Source organism: Sminthopsis crassicaudata, chromosome 3 (genome assembly GCF_048593235.1).
Source record: "Sminthopsis crassicaudata isolate SCR6 chromosome 3, ASM4859323v1, whole genome shotgun sequence".
Taxonomy (NCBI): domain Eukaryota; kingdom Metazoa; phylum Chordata; class Mammalia; order Dasyuromorphia; family Dasyuridae; genus Sminthopsis; species Sminthopsis crassicaudata.
Window position 1 is genome coordinate 82,660,105 of NC_133619.1, and position 20,811 is coordinate 82,680,915.

Genomic DNA, 20,811 nt, shown 5'->3' on the forward strand with positions numbered 1-20,811 from the left:
AATAGGACAAAAGCTCCATGCTATGTCACAAAGCTGATCACATCAGAGCTGAGGAGTGGATAGGCCTAGCGGCTGGTTCTAAGGGTCACCCTACTACTGTCATATTGCAAATATATGAGAGAATACACAATATTCATGGAAAATTGCTCAATGTAACGTCATTGTGTGCTTCATTAGATGGGAACATATTTGTATGTACCTTCCAATATTTCCATTAAAAACTTCAATTAAATATAAACTTAGTCCCTTGGAACCATGGGTTTTTAACTCTTCTGGCAATCAGATTGGGGAAGCCTCTGAGCCTGATTTCATGTTTTAAATGTATAAAATAATAGGATTACAAAGGAAACCAATTATATTGAAATACAATTATCAAAATATTTAAAATAAGTCCATAGATCCATTGGTTAAGAATTCTTGCTCTTAAGAGTCAAGATTACAAATCCCTGGAGAATAAGGACAGTGCTATATAAGAATTATTTTTACTTAAACAAATCTAGCAGTCTGTATAAAAACTCTTCTCAATTAGAAATAAAAACATCCTATGCTAAAGTTGGATCATATCACACAAAGGGAAGAACCACATTGATGGAATAAACTCAATTCAATGAATATTTATTGAAGTTACATAGGGTGCATGAATTTAACTTAAAAGTGCAACTAATTAGATGTTTTTGAAATGGAAAAAATTCATATTCCTTTATAAAAATACTAGTGAATCATTTAATGTTGTTAGGCTCAGATCGATAGAGAATAGATAGTATCAGGAGAAGACAAATGAAAAAAAAAGACATTTTCTTTCTACTTAAAATAGATGCCAATATGAATTATCCGTTTCTCCCATGATAGAGGTCAAAAAGTTAGGGAAAGTAGAAGAAAAAATGTATTTGAAGAGTTACTGTCTTCTCCTCCTTGGAGGATCCATTCACCCTGAAAATAGCCAAGAACATAAGAAAAATAGATCAACATTATATTTGGAGATCAAGAAGGAATTAATCACAGTTTAAACAAAATACACAACTAAAGAAAGCAACCAAATTCTTAATTCTAAAAGTTTCCAGTACTTGTGATAGCACTTAGAGCCATTTGGAAAGGCTGCTAAAGTAGTGCCCCCTTGGAAAAGAGTGGTTTAAAATTTCCAGTGCAACAATTGTGTTTTCAAGTATGGCTCTGGCACAGGTACTTAGCCATTATAGAGAAAAAGCAGCAAAGAGGTCAAGTAAATAGGACATAAGAGTGATCTGAAGTCTCTAGAATTCCCAGTCAATGTCTTCTTCATCCATAAGAATATATTTAGGCTCAGTCCAGGTTGATACTGGAGGTATTGCCACTGGCCATTTGCTACAAGCAGGAGGCAGCAATGAAAGTATTGAATCCTGGGTCTGTTCTTTTATCTGTTTAAAAAAAAAAAAAAAAAAAAAAAAAAAGAGCAAAACAACTAGTACAGAAGTTAAAAATCTTAGTTCTGCTCTCTGGGTAGGAAAAAATACAGGTCAGAAATGACAATGCAATTTTTTGCCTATGATGAGGGGAGTCCCAAAACACTCTTTCTCTGACTTTGGGGTGGGGTGGGGAACACTCTCCCCAGAGAGATCTGCCCCAGGGAATCAAGATAAAGTGGTTTCTGTTATCTGGGTGGGACTAGTTGAGTCCAGGACCACTCCTACTTAGCCCAAGCTGGAGATGGAGATTTCTACAGACCTCAATAGAGTTATCTCAGTACCATCCCAGTAAAGTGTCCCAATCTACCGGAAATCTAGGCCTGAGTCAGTAATCTCATTCAATTGAAACTTCTATTGGAAGATTTCGGTCTGATTCTAGGTCAAACTGCTCCCAGCCCCCACCAAGAGCTGTCCCCGGCTTCTAGCCAAAGTTTTAATTATAAAAGGAAGCACCTGGGCTCAATCCTTTTGCAATAGAGGATCTCAAAGCAGGAATCATGCCAGGCCAAGGGACCTCCCTTAGCATAGCTACCTTTGAGGGACTCTCTGCCTGCTCTTTCAGCGTTACTCCTTTATCTCTCTCTCCTATTTCCTTAACAAGACCTTATTCATTTTGCTAAAGGATTTCTCTCTCTCTTTTTCTCTTTCTCTTCTCTCCTTCCGCTCTATCCCTCTCCCTCTGTCTCCTGCCCATTTATCCCTCTCCCTCTCCTTCTCTCTGCCAGATCTCTTCTGCTAAATCTTTACTTCTCTGTCAGGACCTGAAGAGTCAGTCAGCAAAAGCTGACCTCTCAGTTCTAATAATAAACTAATTTTGCCATTTTAACTTTTCAGGTTCATAAATTCATTTACAAAAGACCTGCGTCACCACAAGAGGGTTCCCACAACTCCCTGCCCTGCACCAAACCTCATTACATACAATAATTTCATAAAATTGTTTCTTGGTCCTGATCCTAACCCTCCATTGATTCTGGTCATCTGACAGAGGAGAAAGACAATAGGCCAAAGGCTCTCAAGGCAGAAGTCTGCAAGGTATATCTGCCCTTAGCAGTTTTAAAACTCTTAACCTAAGAGAAATTATGCTTTGCCAGCAGCCTTTTTAGGATTAAGGAAAATTGTTTAAAAAGTAGTTCAAATGTTACTTGAGGATTATATGATTATAATTTATGTGTACGTGTACATATATGTGCATGTGGTTATTTTTCCTCTGCAATTTCAATACCCTACAAAACCTTTTTAACAGCCAAATCAAAGATCACTTATTTAATAACATTAACTTCTTGCCCTTTTGAATTGTTTACAATGATTCCATCTCCAAAACAGATAAGCTTACCTGCCTGAAAAATGTATGTGACAGCAAAGTGCTTGCTGATGGTCTGGAACAGAAAACAAAGTAAGTCATTAAAAAAGGACATAGCTTTCTTTAAAACAGTGAATTTTGATTTCAAGAAATATGTCAACATTTGGAATTAAAGGTCTATAGGTTCAAAAGAACCGGTGTATGAAGGTTTTTAGAAGAAAAAGAAATTCCACATAGGTATAAATACAGGCTTTTCCCCTCCCCAAACTGAGTCTGTAGTTTCAGTGCCAGAGATTCAATCTAAGCCTTCCTTGCTGCAGAGAATCACAGGATCATGAGTTTTGGGACAGAAGCCCTTAGAGGTGGTTTTCATTTTACAAAGGAGGAAACTGAGACTGAGAAACCTGAAGTTATCTGCTGTGGTCACACATAGAGCAGGAAGTATTAAGATGCTGGTGTGTTTTGCCCATGTAAGAGGGATGCTTTTTAAAGCTATTATAACAAGAATGGAGCCAGTGTAGAGGGAGAGGTAGGGATTTGATTTAGGACATTGAAGTTGAGGATATATGAGAGTCTGGTGTGTGGTCAAGGCTAGAGATACACATTAGGGAGTCATGATGGTAAAAGGTAATAACTGAAACTGAAATGAACAGAATAACAGAATAAAAATGGATGAGATTGGCAATCTGAAGAAGAAACCTACCCCAAAGGGATGATATAATGTACTGATAATATTAGAATGCTTTCTACATATGATTAAAGATTTAGAAAGGTATCAATTTAACAGGTAATTAGTAGAAAACAAAATATAATTTTGAAAGTTGTATGTATATCATGTGAAAGTACTACAATGACAAAGTTTTTGATTTGGGCTAACTGACAAATAACAGTGGGGAAAAAAGCATTCATTCTGTGTAAAATTCTGCCAAGTGTTTATCTGGCATTAGTCAAAGGAGTGGGTACCCTGAAAAATGATATAAGTATTCTGGTTTATTTAAAAAGTATTAACTCCACCATAGTAATGAATATACATCAAGCTGACTAATTTGATTTTAGCAGCTATTCACTAAGATTATTTTTGTCTTCAAAGGAGACTGATCCTTTGAAGAGAAAGTAAAATAACCACCATAAACGCAGACACTAGAGTCTACTTGGGAATTTCATTTCCATTGTAAATGAATAGAATGGCATTCTGATTTCAATAAACTCAGTGTTGTGTGACTCATTCCTGCAGAATCTAATCATTTCTGAATAAACTGACAAAATCCAATTACTAAATCTTAGAAGTTAAAGACCAGACCCTACTCTACTATGATGCCATGGTCAGTGAAATTTGGCAATCAGCTGAAGGGTCTTCCTAGTATCTCCTTGGGTGACTGTCATTCTTCCAGAAACTAATTCTTTAATTAACTGAGGATAAGAGCAGGTGGGGATGTGGAGGAATGAAACTGAAAGGGAATATCTCCAATCCTCTGATTTCCAAAATAACATTAAATTAAACATGGAATTTTGATATGAAATATTTACAATGAAAACATCTCATCCTTATCCCACTTTCTGTAATTATTATATTGTTAATATAGAAAATAAATGTAATGCCATCATCATTACATAGCACTTTATGTTCTTCAAAACACTTTTAACATACTATTCTCACTTTATCATTATCAGTCACCTGTGAAAGGCAGGCAGGTAAGCACAATTATCTCCATTTTATAACTCAGGAAACTGAGGCTTTAATCAGGTTAAGTGATTTGCCTAAAGTCTTATGACGGGTAAATAGCAAATCCTGGATTTGAACCCAGGCCTTATGGCTCCTAGTCCAATAATTTTTCCATGGCAGCACAACAACTTGGTTTGGTTAGATGCTTGATTCTTTGGATACAAAAAGATTCTATTTAAATTAAAACCTTGGTTTCTCAGAATAAGGAATCTGAGGTCATCTGGATAGGCAAAATTTTCCAGATTTATGTGAAAGAGGTATATTTTCTCTTTTAGATGCAGTAATTATTACCTTTTTTCAGGGTCTTGTTGCAAACATAGTTCTACCAAACTATGAAAAGCAGGAGAAAATGTTTTTGAGGATGGAGTGTGAAGTCTCTCACTGGTCACTGTGTGTGTCAAGCTAGAAACTAACACACTTTCTCCAATTCCAGAGTCTACACCAGAGCGGGAGTTCTTTAATCTGGATTCTGTTTGAAGGGTTGCATTTTTCTCCAATGGGTAGGAAGGAAAACCCTTCAGTTTTTGTAATAGCATCTAGGAGCAAGAAAATTTTTACTAAGATAAAATGTTCCTTTTAAAAAATTTATTTTTTCCAACTACATATAAAAATAAATTTTAACATATATTTAAAATGTTTTTGAATTCTAAAATCTATCCTTCCCCTCCCTCTTCAGCCCTCCCTAAGATGTCAAGCAATTTGATATGGATTATAAATGTGCAATCATGCAAAACATTTCCATAGTGATTATATTGTAAAAGAAAACATCAAAGAGAAATCCTGAAAAAAAAAAAAAGTGAAAAATGGCTTGCTGTCATCTACATTCAGATGTCATAAGTTCTTTCTCTGAAATGGACATAATTTTTCATCATGTATTCTTTGAAATCTTCTTAGATTATTGTATTGCTGAAAACAGCTAAATCATTCACAATTGATCATTTGCTGATACTATGTTCTCTTGATTCTGCTCATTTCATTTTGCATTAGTTTATGTAAGGTTTTCCAGGTTTTTCTGAAAGCATCCTGCTCATTATTGCTCTTTCTCTCTCATTCTCCCTCTTTTTCTTCCTTATTTTCAATATTTTATTTTCCACATATATGTAAAGATAGTTTTCAACATTCATTTTTGTAAGATTTTGTATTTCAGATTTTTCTCTCTCCTATGTGCAATCTTTTAAAACATATTTCCCTATTTGTCATATTATGCAAGAAAAATCAAACCCACAAACCCAAAAAACCCATAAGAAAGAAGAAAAAAAGGCGAAAATACTAAGCTTTGATCCATATTCAGTCTCCATGGTCCTCTTTCTGGATGTGGATGGCATTTTCCATCCCGAAACTATTGGGATTGCCTTGAATCAGTGTATTGTTGAGAAAAGCCAAGTCCATCACAGTTGATTATTACATATCCTCATTGTTTCTGTATCCAATGCTCTCCTGGTTCTGCTCATTTCACTCAGCATCAGTTCATGTAAGTCTTTACAGACTTTTCTGAAATAATCCTGCTCATTTCTTACACAACAATAATAGCCCATTATATTCATATGCCATAACTTATTCAATCATTCCCCAACTGATGGGCAGCCACTCAACTCCTAGTTTCTTGCCACTAGAAAAAGGGCTGCAACAAACATTTTTGCACATGTGGAAATTATTTTCCTCCTTCTGTCACATTAGTCAATCTGATAGATATAAGATGGTACTTCAGAATTCTGTTAATTTGCATTTCTCTAATCAATAATGACTTAGAGCATTCTTTCCATATGATTATAGATTTGATTTCTTCATCTGAAAACTGTTCATATATTTGACCACTTGTTAGTTGGAGAATGACTTGTCTTATAAATTTGACTCAGTTCCCTTTATATTTGAGAAATGAGGCCTTATCAGAGACATTTGCTGTAAAAATTATTCCTAGCTTTCTAGCCTTCTAATTTTGACTACATTAGTTTTATTTGTGCAAAACCCTTTTAATAAAATCAAAATCATTCATTTTACATATCATAATGCTTCTCTATTTCTTTGTTTGGTCATAATTTCTTCCTTTATTCATAGATCTGACAAGTAAAATTTTCCATGCTCTCCTAATTTACTTATGGTACCATCCTTTGTGTCTAAATCACATACACATTTTGACCTTATCTTCATATACAGTGTGAGATGTAATTGTTATTTGCCAAACGGGTTTCTAGTTTTCCCAGGAGTTTTTGTGAAATAGTGAGTTCTTGTTCCAAAATCTTACATCTTGGGATTATCAAACACTAGGTTATTATGGTCCTTTATTACAATGTATTGTATTCCTAATCTATTTCATTGATCCATCACTCTGTTTCTTAGCCAGTATCAAACTGTTCTTGGGTTACCATTTTATAATAGTTTGAAATCTGGTATGGCTATACCATCTTCCTTCATATTTTTTTGGCTTGAGGCAATTGGGGTTAAGTGACTTGCCCAGGGTCACACAGCTGGGAAGTGTTAAGTGTTTTTTTGGTGGGTACAGACCCAGTACTGAGACTGCTGGATCAAAAAGTAAGCACAGTTTCATACTCTTTGGGCACAGTTCCAAATTGCTCTCTAGAATGGTGGGATCATTTCACAACTTCACAATGCATTAATGCTCTAGTTTTCCCACATCCCCTTCAATATAATGATTATCTTTTCTATCTAGATGCTTGCAATATTTTCTCCTTTCCTAGGAGCTCTGGACTTTGACTATAATATTTCTGGTAATTTTCATTTTGGGATCTTTTTAGGAGGTGCTCAATAGATTCTTTCAATTTCTATTTCTTTCTTTGGCTCCAGATCAGGACAGTTTTTCTTAATAATATGATGATAAATTACAATCATATATATATATATATATATATATATATATATATATATATATATATATATATATATATATATATATATATATATATATATATATACATACATACACATATATATATATACACATATATATGTGATATCTTGAAACTCTTTTTTTATATGATTTTCAGGTAGTCTAATAATTCTTACATTATCTCTCCTCCCGGTCAACTGTTCTTCCAACAAGATATTTCAGAGCATATTCTATTTTTTTTTCCATTCTTTTGATTTTGTTTTATTGTTTCATAATATCTCATGGAGGCCTTAGTTTCCACTTGGCTAATTCTAATTTTTAAGGAATGATTTTCTTTAGTGAGTTTTTATACTTCCTTTGGTTGATTTTATATTTTTAAGGGTTTTTTTCCTTCAGTAGATTTATTTTTTGTGCCTAGTAAGCCATTTGGCTTATTCTGGTTTTTTTAAGATGTTATTTTCTTCAGTTGTTTTATGTGCCTTCTTTACTAAATTATTGAGTCTTTTTTGCATCACTTTAATTTCTTTTCCCAATTTTTCCTGTTTTTATTTTTTTGATTTTTAAAACCTTTTTTGAGGTCTTCTTCCATGGCCTTGGACCAATTCAAATTTTTCTTTGGGGTTTTGCATGTTTTGTATGGGGCTTTGACATAATTTTCTTCTGAGTTTGTGTCTTGATATTTCCTGTCACCACAGTAACTTTCTATGGTTAGGTTCATTTTGATGTTTGCTAATTTTTTAGTCTTTTTCTTGATTTTTAAATTTACTGTAAAATTGGACTCTGCTCTCATGGTGGAGAGGGTGCTCTCCCAACCTTCAAGTTTTTCATACTCTTGTGTTCAGAATTAGTTCTCAAGATCTGTAAGTTTCAGTTCTTCTAACATGATATGGTTTAAAGAATGATATAATTAATATTCTCCTGGTCTATACTATGCCTGTGAGGCACCACAAGCATTCTATTCTACACTGGAATTGTGACTAGCACCCCAACTCCTTCTAATATTCTTATTTACCATGAACCTGTGACCCAGAACTATGTATGGATAAGGCAACAGAGTCTTGTACCCTGCCATTTCCCCGTGACCAGTTGTCTGACCTATTTATGTCAGTAGGCTGAGAGCTACTAAAGCTGCTGCTGCCTATTCAAGGCCTACTGTTGGCTTGTCAAACACAGCCTGAGCTGGACTGCACCATAATCTTACCCCAATAGGGCAGACCTTTCCTGCTGACTTTCTAAATTGACTTGGGCTAGAGAATGATTTCATCTGTCCTTTTGTAGGTTTTGCTGCTCCAGAATTGTTTTGAGGAATTATTTTAATGTTACTTGAAGGGTAATTTGAGAGAGCTCAGGTGATTCTTTGCCTTTTAACTCATTTTACCTTCTCTTGTCTAAAAATGTTCCTTCTTTAAAAATAAGCCCAGTGTTATTTCTGTGGAATTACAGAATAAGCATTGTGTTATTTTAAAAAATATACATAATAGAAGCTATTTAGAAGAGAAGGCATCTTATAAAAAGAAAGTAGTTCTGAGGAAAGTTTAATAATGTTTACCTGAGTCTGGTGAATATCTTGGTAAGGTACCTGCCCATTGGCTAATTCACATGCTGTAATACCAACACTATAAATATCTGACTTCACATTATACCCATATAGATCCTATAAAACAAAAGTAATGTGTAGTCAATATATAAATAAATGTATCAACACAACAGTATAACTATGTTCTATCTATAAGAAAAAAATCAGAAAAGACAAAAAAACACATTCAAATAAAGTTCTGCTGAATCAGGGTGTATTCAGTCCATAGTAGAAATTATTTAAAAAATATTTTATTTAAAAAAATAGGACAATTGAAGTGATATAGTTGATAAAGTGGCAGACTTGGAGTCAGCAGTTCTGAATTCAAATGTGGCCTCAGATAATTAATTCTGTTTGCCTCAGTTTCCTCATCTATAAAATAAGCTAGAGAAGGAATGCAAACCACTTCTACAAAAAACCCCCAATGGGATTATGAAGAGTCATACACAACCAAAAACAACTTAACAATAAAATTTTAAATGGATTATGCTGACATCATTTTTTAAAAAGGAAAAATGGCAGTTGATACAGTTTTCAAGGTACAATTTTTCTCTATAAAAAGTAAGATGTTAAAAGAAATGTGGATAATTTCTGACCTGTCTTAGAAGTTCTGGACTCAGCCATGGATGAACTGATCTACTAAACGGGGGGAAATCATACACAGTTTTAGACCTTTGCCCATGATTAACCAAACTGTAGAGACGGGACAAGCCAGAGAGACATACAAGGCCATCTCCAGAAATCAAGATGTGACTGGCTTTAATACTCCTAAAACAAAAACATATCAATAATAAGATGAATAAATTGCCAAAGGGAATAAAAAATCAATTGTTGTTTCACAGCTCAAGCAACACTTTTTATTCAGATCTGGATACTAGTTTATATTTTAATTAATCTGATTATTTGGATAAATGTTCTAATCAAACAGATACTGTTAAAATATTTAATTCTCCAAGAAACTACATTAATCAGTAAAAGTTATTTATATGTGCTTAGAAATTAAAGTTTATAGGGAACTGTAGTATGAAGCTACAAACATACATAAGTGACAACTTATTTCTAAATCCTTCCATCGAGCTTATTTCACAATAACAAAGTCACAAAATTTAAAGGCAATAAGTTTTAAATTGACAAATTTTTACAAAAGCAAAAAATGAAGTAAAATGATTACTTTTGTTCAAGATGCCAGTGAAAACAGTTTATGGAAAAAACTAAAAACATAAATAAAATAGCATTTGTGGCAATTAAGTTTCAAAATAAAGCAATACAATTTTGTATATAACTAAAGCCCCTTGTAATTTACTTTCTAAAACAAAGAAGATTCTCTTATACAAAATCTCTGCTTAACACATCTATCAAAAAAGTGCTTGGCACTATTCAAGGCACTAGGGAGGGAAAAACAAAAATAAAAATTCCTACTTCAAGGAGCTTCTTCTTATTGGTACTTCATTTTCAAAGAGGATCAATGACATCACCAAGGGATATTCTGACTGGTACATGAATTGGATGAGGCAGAGTTGCACAAAAATATTAGCCTCATTCTCTATTCTTGGGTCATTGAAGTCCAGAGGTAAAAAACCAAGACTGGTGATGGTTGAGGATGCAGTGGATGTCTGACCAAGCCCTAAGTGCTCCAAAGTACCTGTTTCAGCTGCCTTCGTGGCCATGAGAACAAATCGTTCCCATCCACCCATTCCACCTGGAGAAGTCTTCAGATTGTGGGTGTAGAAAGCTTCCCTAACTCACCAATGGGTTTAAGGCCTGTTGACCCTTGCAGATACTACAGCTTATTGGAGCCACAAGTGAGACATATCAACTTAATGATCACAGCAATGATTCTTGATCCATACATTACTTTCTAGTTAGTATATGTCTCTCTGTTATTATTGAACTCAAGGAACTTATATTAGGAAGCAGTATGTATGTAAATAAGCAAAATTAATACAAAGTCAATTTGAGGGGAAATGTAGGATATTCATAGCTGAGAAGTCAAGAAAAGCTTTATGAAAGAAAGTATCATTTGAGCAATTTTAAAGCAAGCAAGGGATTACAATAGGCAGAGGTGAGAATTAAGGGCATTCCAGGCATAGGGAACAACGAGTGCAAAGGTCTAGAGATAGCAGATGGAGTGCTATATAAGGGATAGAAAGAAAGTTAATATGGCTGGACAATAAAAGTGAGGAAAAAGAATAAACTAAAAAAGTTGGAAAAGTAAATGAGGCCAGGTTGTGAAGGGCTTTAAAAGCTAACAGAGAAACTTATATTGGATTTTAGAAGCAACAGAGAGTAGTTTATTGAGCAGTAGAAGGACGACATGGCCAGACCTGTTCCTCTCTGAGAAAAGGAGAGGAAGAGGAGGAGAAAAAGGGGTAGCAGAGAAGAGAGGAGCAGGAAGAGGGGATGGGAAAAAGGAGAGAGAAGGAAGGAAGGGGAAGAGGGATAGCAGCAGCAGCTTTAGAATAATCACTTTGACAAGCTATATGAAAGCTGAATTAGAAACGAGAGGCAAGGAAGCCAATTAAAAGGTTGCAGTATTCCAGACAAGAAGTGATAATGGACTAAACTACATGAGCTATGTAGATGGAGAGAAGAGAACATATTAAAAAATGTTGAGGCAGAAGAGACAAGATCTGGCAAGTACTGGGATATATGTGGTGAGGGAGAGTGGGGCATCAAGGATAAACTCGAGGATTTGAAAAAAATAAGGAAGTTTAGAAGGGAGGTATACTGGAATGAAAATGAGTTCAGTTTTAGATAAGGTTGTTTCAAAGACATACAGTTGAAAAGATAGGCAGTTGGAAATGGGTGACTGGTGCTCAGGAGAAAAAAAAAAAAAAAGGCTGGCTATATAAATTTGTGAGTTGTCAGCATATCCGTGATAATTAACCCCGGAAGCTGATGAGGTCACAAAGTGTCTACAGAGAATTAAAAAGGGGCCAATCATGGAGCCAGTGAGGGATCATGATATAGGTGACAATCTATCAACAGAGACTGAGAAGGAATGATCAGAAAAGCAAGAAAGAAGAGTTACAAGAATTCAAGGAGGAAAGATTATTCAGCAGAGAATGATACTCCCAGTCACTTTTTAACTGTTAGTTCGAACTCTCATTTTATTCTTATCCTGAGTAATGATTCTCTGTAGGCCATATCCACCATCCTTTTCTTGAAGAGAAAACAGAAGAACACATTTGCTTTCTCTTTGTTGTCTAATAATACGCAATCCTTTCTCTGATTTTTTTTCTTTTCTAAAATAATACTTTGAAAACATGTCCCTTTTTTGTTTTCGTATTCTCTACTGTGGTACTCCTGGCATTCCTATTTTACAATTCTGTACCACTCATTGTATTCTCTTTTATCACCTCTTTTTTTGTCTTCTGGACACTTTTTTAAAAAGTCTGTTAGTTGGTGAGTTCCAGAGATACCTACATTGACACCTTTTTCTTTTTTGTGAGAATTATTTCTTTTTAAGTCTTCAGAATTTCATTCTGGGGAACTTCTTATCTTTCTGATTTCTCTGGCTGATTTCCCTGACAGAATTTTAGTCCAAGTGATCCTACCTCAATCTTCCTTTGAAACTCTGAAATTCACTCTACTAAATTCTAAGGTATTTTTAAGAGTGTCCCAGGCATAGTGGGGGATAGTGCTAAAAAGGTCTGAAGTCAGGAGATTGTGTTGTTCAAGGAATAGCCAGGAGGTCACTGTTACCAGGCTGCAGAGGACATGGAAAGGGATAAAGTGTAAAGAAGTTGAAAAGATGTACATGGGACATGGGAAAGGAAGAGGGGAGAAAGGCATAGTATAAAAGGTTTTGATCACACTTTCTATTTGAGATGATAAGAGAGACACTGGAGTAGGTGGCATTCCAGTAATCTGAGAAGTGTTTTGTCTGGGACTGTTGACTTGAACTCATTTAAAGCAGCAAAGTATTTCTTACTCAGCTTGGTTTTAAATTTAATCAGTTAAAATGTATATTTCCTAGTATGAAAGACATTCTTAATAGTAAAAAAAAAATTGAAATAGGAATTGAGTAGTTCTGTCACCATCTCATCTGTTCCTAAGACTCTCAGCATTCAAGACAGATTCCTATTTGTATGGGCTTTTATTCTTTTGTTATAATCTTAAGTTCACCATTAACCTTTTTTTACTTGGGCTTTTACATTTTGTCCATATCTTTTTTTTTTTTTTTTTTTTTTTTTTCCTGAGGCTGGGGTTAAGTGACTTGCCCAGGGTCACACAGCTAGGAAGTGTTAAGTGTCTGAGACCAGATTTGAATTCTGGTCCTCCTGAATTCAGGGCTGGTGCTCTATCCACTGTGCCACCTCGCTGCCCCATCTTTTTAAAAATCGAAGTTAATTGATATAAAATTACATTGGTAGCTTTTTCTCCCTTTGGGCTTCAGAATCACTTGTGTTTCATCAGAATATATATATTTTTTTGAAAATGGATCACTCATGTTGATTGAGCCTTCCTGCACAAAATTTAGACTACTGGAGAAATAGGAACATTTCCTTTCTATTTTTTTACTTAACTCTCTCAAATCTATTCTCAAAATCTAAAGCTCATTTCACACCAGCAATTCCCTTTACTACTTTTGCTGTCTTTTGAAGAAAAAAATGATCAACTCCACACACACACACACACACACACACACACACACACACACACACACATGTTCTGTCTTTCTTTTTTTTTTTAATTTTTTATTATATATATATTTTTTATAATATTATCCCTTGTATTCATTTTTCCAAATTACCCCCCCTCCCTCTATTCCCTCCCCCCGATGACAGGCAATCCCATACATTCTACAACACATGTTCTGTCTTGAGAACATTTAGTAGATATCCAGGTAGTTTAAGTACCCTGTCTATGTTATGACATGAATAAGATCTTAAGAAGAACTTTATGATCTGCTTCCTAGAACATATCACCTTCTTTTTGCCAAACATAACATGGGTTACATTACAATCCTTTTGTTTTTCTTTCCATTGCTCTCTTTCAAATTTTGTCTACCATGTTTATCTACTTTGGTTTGTAGATTTCTTTGTAGAGTACTGTATTTTCATTTTTAATATTTTTTAATATAATCGAATAGAATTATAGAATTAAACACTGTTAGGGACCTTGAAAAACATCTGATCTAAATCCTTTATTTTAAAGAAAAAGGAATCAGACTCAGTGAGATCTATTAGAATATAAATTCCTTTTTTGTGTCTGTTTTTAATGTCTATAACAGTGACTTAAATATAAGCATCTAATAAAACTGAATTACATGATCTGTATTTCATGATACCAAAGTTATAAAGCTTTGATTAAACAGAACAAGAATTTGAATCTGGATCTTCAGAATCTACATTCATTAAGCCATTATTCTTCATCTTGGTTTTTTTTTTTTTTAATTTTTAATTCAAGAATAAAATTCTTGCTATAGTATTCTATTCCTGAGTCACATGTCACCAAGTCTCAATGATTATCTATGATATTAAATTTACATTCTGTATTACTCTCTAGTTTCTGTATAGACAAAGATATTATTACAGTCTTATCATTTTTCTGTATATCTGCTGATCTCTGTAGCTGGTTTTGCACGGTTTTTTACCCCCCTTCTTGCTTTCCATTGTAATTTAAAGACTTCTTAAACAGATATGGAATTCTAGTTAATGCATACAGGGTTTTGTTGCCTTTTTTTTTTTTTTTTTTAAGTACAGACTTTTTTTTTCCAGTTCTAATTTCTCTCTTCCTCTGTCCTCCCCGCTAAATGACAAGGCAAGAAAAACAAAACCTATTACAAATATGTATAATCATGCAAAACTAATTTCTTCATTAGCTGCATCTCCCCTTACTCTACCCCTTCATTCCCAAAATAGAAGCAAGAGAAAAAAATAATTCAATCTGTACTCTGAGGGCATCAGTTCTCTATCTGCAAGTAAATAGCATATTTCATCATATGTCCTTTGAAACTGTGGGAACTTTGTGTTGATCAGAATTACCAAGTTTATCAAAGTGGTTTATCTTTACAATATTTCTATTACTATGTAAATTGTTCTGGCTTTGTTCATTTCCTTTTGCATCAGTTCATACAGGCTTCCCCAAGTTTTTCTGAAATCATCTCCATCATTTTTTACAGAATAACAGAATTTCATTATATTCCTATAACATAACTTAATCAGCTATTTCCCATATGATGCCCTTCAGTTCCAATTCTTTGCTTTAGAAAGCAGCTGCTATAAATCTATTTTTTAATCATATAGATCTTTTTTCTCTTTACTTTTATCCTTGGGAGAAAACCCTAGAAACAGTATATGCATAAATTTTAGTATATAATAAGAAAATGATCTATATATCCATATATTGATTATCCATTGCATTTTTGGATCCCTTCTTTCCCCTTTCCCCATTTATCTAGTCTCCTGCCCCTTCTTTCTATTCTCATTTTCTCCATCCAAATGGATTTACTAGTGATTAATCTCCTATATTTTCTGTAATATGCAAATGAGTAAAAATACCTGTGAATACAGCCATTTTGGTGCAGATAGTTTAATCCTCTCACTGCTCCGAACAGAATGTTTCCTATTAAAGTTTCATTCATTCCTTCAGGAAAGTGAGTCTTCAAGAGATGACTTGCAGAACCTGAAAGAAATTCCCCAAATCTTTATTTAGATAAACATTTGAAAGGTAAACATTTATCAGGCATAAAAAGTGTTGCTATTTTTCAAGGCCTAAACATTCCTAGTCAAAGAAAAATTACTTTCAAAACTATCTAAAGAGAATCTTCTTTTGTTATTGATACACAGCCAGCCTTACAGATGAGTAGAAAAACAATTGGAATTATTGAAAAAGGGCTAAAATTCTTTTGTTCAGAGCTAATATATAAAAGGTAGCATTCCCTTAAAGAAAAACCTCTGCAGTTTGAGTGGATTTCAACCTAATTTTCACTAATGACCACACCAGCATTCTTGTTTAATGGACAAAAACCAATAATAAAAAGCATAACATATATCCAGAAGGATTATGATTACAAAAAAAATTATAACTACAAAATATTATTTGCAAAGTCATAATTTGGGCAGCAAGATGATACCATAGCGCACAGAGGACTGAACTTTCTTGTCTTCCTGAGTTCAAATCCAGCCTCAGACACTTCCTAGTTGTGTGAACCTGGGCAAGTCACTTAACCCAATTTGCCTCAGTTTCCTCATTTATAACTGAAAAAATTTGACAAACCACTGTAGGATTTTTGCCAAGAAAACTCCAAATGAAGTCACAAAGAGTCATTCACAACAGAAAAATGATTGAAAAGCAACAAAAATTATAAATGCAAAACATTTCTCATTGTTACATAATTAAAAAGTTGAATGTAAGTAATGAGATCTTTTGTTCCTTCATCTCTCTATCCTTACCATAAGCCATAAATGGAGAAATGACCCAAAGCCAGCTGCCAGCTGTGAACACTGTCCAGTATGCAGTAATGTTCGGGTGCCGGAAGAAGTGGGAGAGTGTCACTTCATTCTAGGAGATGCAATAATAACAAAAAAAAAAAAAAGAGAATTTAAAATTTGGAAAGTTTACTATTAATGACACTAAAAGAAAATTATCTCATTTCCACAATGCTATTGTGGAATTGAAATGCTATTAAATTTTACTGATACAGAATATAACTTTGCTGAACTAGTAAAGAACTCTTCACTTTTGTTTTTTCTCTTATACATAAATTTGTATTTGTACCCAATATGAGTACAGCAACTGAGGAAAACCTGGATTCAAGTCATCCTTCTGATCGCCACTGGCTGTGTAAGCTTGGGCAAGTCAAACAATCCCTCAGTGCCTTGACTATAAGTTGTAATTGTACCTTTCCTCAATGAGAGTTTTCAAAACTAAAAAAATAGCAGGTCGAATACCTCCCCACAAATGCTGTTTACTATCATCTCTTCAGACACATCTTAGGATAAGTATTATCAGCTTTGAAATTTGGTTTTTCACCTGTAAAGCTTCCAAATGTTCTTCAGAGCAACTTTCCAGGTCTGTAATTTTTATAGTCACTAATGTTCCACTGGGAGTATGCCGGGCGAGGTAGACTGAAGTTAAATTGTCAAATCCTTTTCCTGTAATCACAAATAATAGTTGATATTTTAATTTATTTAATGAAAACATTCTCAAGCCCATTTTGGGAACACCTAGATGAAGTACTGGACATCTTCTTGAGTTTAAATGTGGTCTCAGACATCTGCTAGCTACAACTAGCAGCTAGTGATCCTGGACAAATCATTTAACCCTGTCTGTCTCAATTTCGCATCTGTAAATAAGCTGAAGAAGGAAATTGGCAAACCAGTTTCTTTACCAAGAATGAGGTCATGAAGAGTCAGACACAACTAAAACAACTTAACAAAAAGTTCATCTTCTATAAAAACTTTTTCCTGATCATATGAGTTCCTCGAAAACTGCTGAGGTTTACAAAATCTGATGATGACAAAAAAATGTTGTTTCAGATTCTATAGTCAAAATCAACAAATGATTCAAAATAAATGTTTTATTGACTACTTCTTTAATCATTTATCAAACTATGCAGAGATTCTGAGAAGAGTTGAGAAAATGTATCTCTCTCCCATCATTGTAGAGGTGGGAGACTATTGATTTGAAAGATTATATAGACTTTCAGATGAGGTCACTGTATTGGTTGGTCTTGCTGAATTATTGTTTTAAACACCATTAAAAGAGAGGGCTCATTAGGTGGAATATATAAGAAATGGTTGTGATACAAAAATAAAATATGCTGAATACAATTTCAGCCATAAAACAGTAATTTCTTAGATATCTTTTCTGAAAACTATAAAATATATATTTATTGTATTTTGGGGGGAGGAGGAAAAGAGGTTAACTTAAATCTGTGTTTTCATCAGTATGTGGAACTCTTAGACAAGGGATCCCCTCTATTATTGCAGAATTACAACTATTCTAAAATTTATAATATTAGAATTGCCTAGGAGGTTAAAGTGACTCAATCATTGTCATCCTGTCAATATAAAGGCTTCAATCTAGGACTTCCTGTCTTTGGGACTAGCCCTATTATTTCATATGCCAGAGCATGATTTAAAACCCTTTAAAATATGGCTTATTCTTTTCAAACTTATTTTACAGTATTTGCTTTTATACAACCTATGCTCCAATCAAGTCACATTATTCTGTTCTTTGAAAACATTGTATACTGTTCCTTATGACTAGCAATGTCCTCTCCCAACTGTTTTAGCAAAAGAAATTATATCCACTGCTTAAGATACATTTTAAGATACTACATTTTCCATGAAGTCGATCTCATAGCACTTTTTATCTCTCATATTAACTTGGATCTTTTATTGTGTATATATAATCATTAACACATTCTCATTAGATTGCTGAATTTCTAAAGACTGAAGCTGTGGGACTTTCATCTTTGTGTTCCCTAGGCATCAAGTGTAATAACTAATGTATAACAGGTACCTAATAAATTTTTCTTAACATTTGAACAAATAAATTCACTGAGATTGAGGATTATTACCTATTTCTACTTGGAGTTCATAGTGAGAAACATTAGAAGAGCATAATGGCATTTCATTGCCTCTAGGAGAGGAAGGCACCCAAGAGAAGGTTGGCTCATCTACCTAAACAAAAAAGATTTAAAAAAAGTGATAAATTGACTTGATTCTTTATGTTTCTGAGATATATTAAAATACACACTTGATTATATAAATCATAAATAATTTGGCTTCAAAGTAAAAGCCCTTTAAATGTATTATGAAAGTTAGGGGAACTATCAATTTTAATACTACAAATCAACAAAGGTTTGGACGTGAAAAAATTAGAAAGAAACAGTTCTTTTCAATTGACAAAAAGGGTTTCCAAGGGAAGCCAGAGCTTGTTGGTTGATATTAGATAATACAGACTTCAGAGAAAATGTCAAGGAAGCCTGCCAACTACATAGTATTGATGAGGGTAGTGGCAGTCAGAGTTGTTAAAATCCCCTTATGGTCAGTGCGGGCTCTTCATGAAAGCATTTATGAAACCCCAAATTATTAACTGGCAAAAATGACAGCTTATTGTTGGATAGGAAGCCAGTTTTTCTAAGGGACTGACTTCTATAGTGGCAAAGTCCTATTAGGGAAATGGAGTCTGACACTGAGAAGAGAATTCCTTCTCAGTAGGCAGGGTCCTAGCAGCTGAGCAAGCTGCTTGGGCATTTTGCAAGAAGTGAGTTTAGAAATTGCCCTTTAAAAAAAGTCTTGAGGCTTCAGGAAGCCATGGTTCCCAGGCCTGGATGATAATTGGTATCTGGCCCAGATCTCCTATTGAAATTAGCAACACTTCAAAGGAATGCTTTTTGACCATGATAGAATCAAAGGGTATGGCATCTCTGAAACATAACTTATCTGGGGGGAGACTCCCAAGGGATCACAGATCAAAACGGAACACAGTTTCAGAGTGATAATCTTAAAGGGAACAGTTTCCCTCCACCTTCATCCCGTTTGTGTTCCGTTTTTGGAGCTTGAGGCAAGCTTTTCTGTGCTATCACTTATTAAAAAGGATAACATAATAAAGGATAAAATTAGGCAACAGAATAAATTAGGAAGTAAAAAAGAAGGTCTAAAGATAGATAATGACCTTGTGGAAAAAGAAAAGAAAAAACTCTACTTTTTAAGCTATAGAACAGATTTGAAGAACTTTCCATGAAGGATAATTAGATATATTCTGAAGAATCTCTGTGAAAAGCACCATTAAGGAAGGAGGTGCTGAAATAATTTGCATACAAAAAACTTTCTTGATGTCACTAGGTGGGATTAAGAGAACAATGGTCAAGGCTGTTGGTGGCTCCCTTTTGAGGAGAAAATGACATGAATAACCTGGAAAGATGCTGCTTCCTTTGAATTGATATACAGGTGGTGACAGTGCATCAGCCAAGACTAAACAAACTCACCATTTATCAATGAATTCATATTAGAGTGAATAACTAAGGAAAATCATGAAGATTTTAAAAAATTTGGAGCAGGAAATGCTACTTCAGGAAAAGATATTTTCTAATTTTCTTCTCAAAGGTCAGGATTCAATTTACAAGAATTCATTGTGTCAGTCTTCTCAAGAAATAATTATGATAAAGGAGGACTTGAGTTCAGTGTAAAAGATATGTTCTGGCAGTGTTACAAGAAGTTTTGGAGAGAGAAAGATCCTTTTTCCCTCATAGAAGGGAAGGATGCTTCATGGAGGAGGAGAGGGAAAAGGAGAAGGTATCTTAACTGAGGTTTCAAAGGAGAGGAGAAATTTCAGCAGAATGAAATGGGGAAGGAATCCATTCCTTGTGGGACATCATGAGCAAAGACACAGAGATGGGAGATGGCAAGATGAGAGTAATTCAATCTAGCTAGAATTTAGAATACTTGAGGAACAGTAATAGTATGAGATAAGATTGAATAGATATGTTGGGGGGTGGGGCTTGAGATGTCAGAACCAAGAGTTTATATTTGATAGATAATGATAAGCTATTGAAGGTTTCTGAACAAAAGAATAGTATGCATGATCAGGGCACTACATTAAAAAGAACTACCCAGATCTTATATATAAGCTCAGGATGGGCTGGAAAGATAATAGACCAATGGAAGAAAGAAAGTGAAAGGATACAGCAACAATCTAGGTGAAAAAAAGATGAAAGCCTGAATTAGAGTTGTGGAAAGGAGACCATGAACTAAGAGATTGCAATGACATAACTTGATAATTAACTAGATGTGTGTTTTAAGGGTGGGAAATTCAATAGAGCAAAAAAAAGTTTAAAATGGCAGATTATAAGACTGAATAATGGAAAAGATGCTATTAAGAAAAATTGAGAAATTAAAGGAATAGGCACGTTGAGGAGATAAAATAATGAATTAAGTTTGAGATATCCGTGAAATGTCAAAGTGAAGA

At 34.3% G+C, this 20,811-nt stretch overlaps 1 protein-coding gene across 8 annotated transcripts in view; it reads right to left on the reverse strand.

The window, feature by feature from the left end:
* Window positions 1-585: 585 nt before the first annotated feature.
* Window positions 586-20,811, reverse strand: part of STRADB (STE20 related adaptor beta) — a 47,219-nt gene continuing 26,993 nt past the window's right edge. For 4 of the 8 annotated variants that reach the window (XM_074299068.1, XM_074299066.1, XM_074299067.1 and 1 more), the window contains 9 exons: window positions 18,419-18,521; window positions 16,867-16,988; window positions 16,287-16,395; window positions 15,393-15,516; window positions 9,483-9,654; window positions 8,860-8,964; window positions 4,757-5,001; window positions 2,776-2,818; window positions 586-1,394 (listed from right to left, as the gene is read on the reverse strand). In XM_074299068.1, coding sequence (XP_074155169.1) covers window positions 1,251-1,394; window positions 2,776-2,818; window positions 4,757-5,001; window positions 8,860-8,964; window positions 9,483-9,654; window positions 15,393-15,516; window positions 16,287-16,395; window positions 16,867-16,988; window positions 18,419-18,521 — 1,167 coding nt within the window. In that variant the 3' untranslated portion in view covers window positions 586-1,250. The remainder of the gene's footprint in view (window positions 1,395-2,775; window positions 2,819-4,756; window positions 5,002-8,859; window positions 8,965-9,482; window positions 9,655-15,392; window positions 15,517-16,286; window positions 16,396-16,866; window positions 16,989-18,418; window positions 18,522-20,811) is intronic. The other 4 variants (XM_074299070.1, XM_074299069.1, XM_074299072.1 and 1 more) reach the window with 2 other exon arrangements.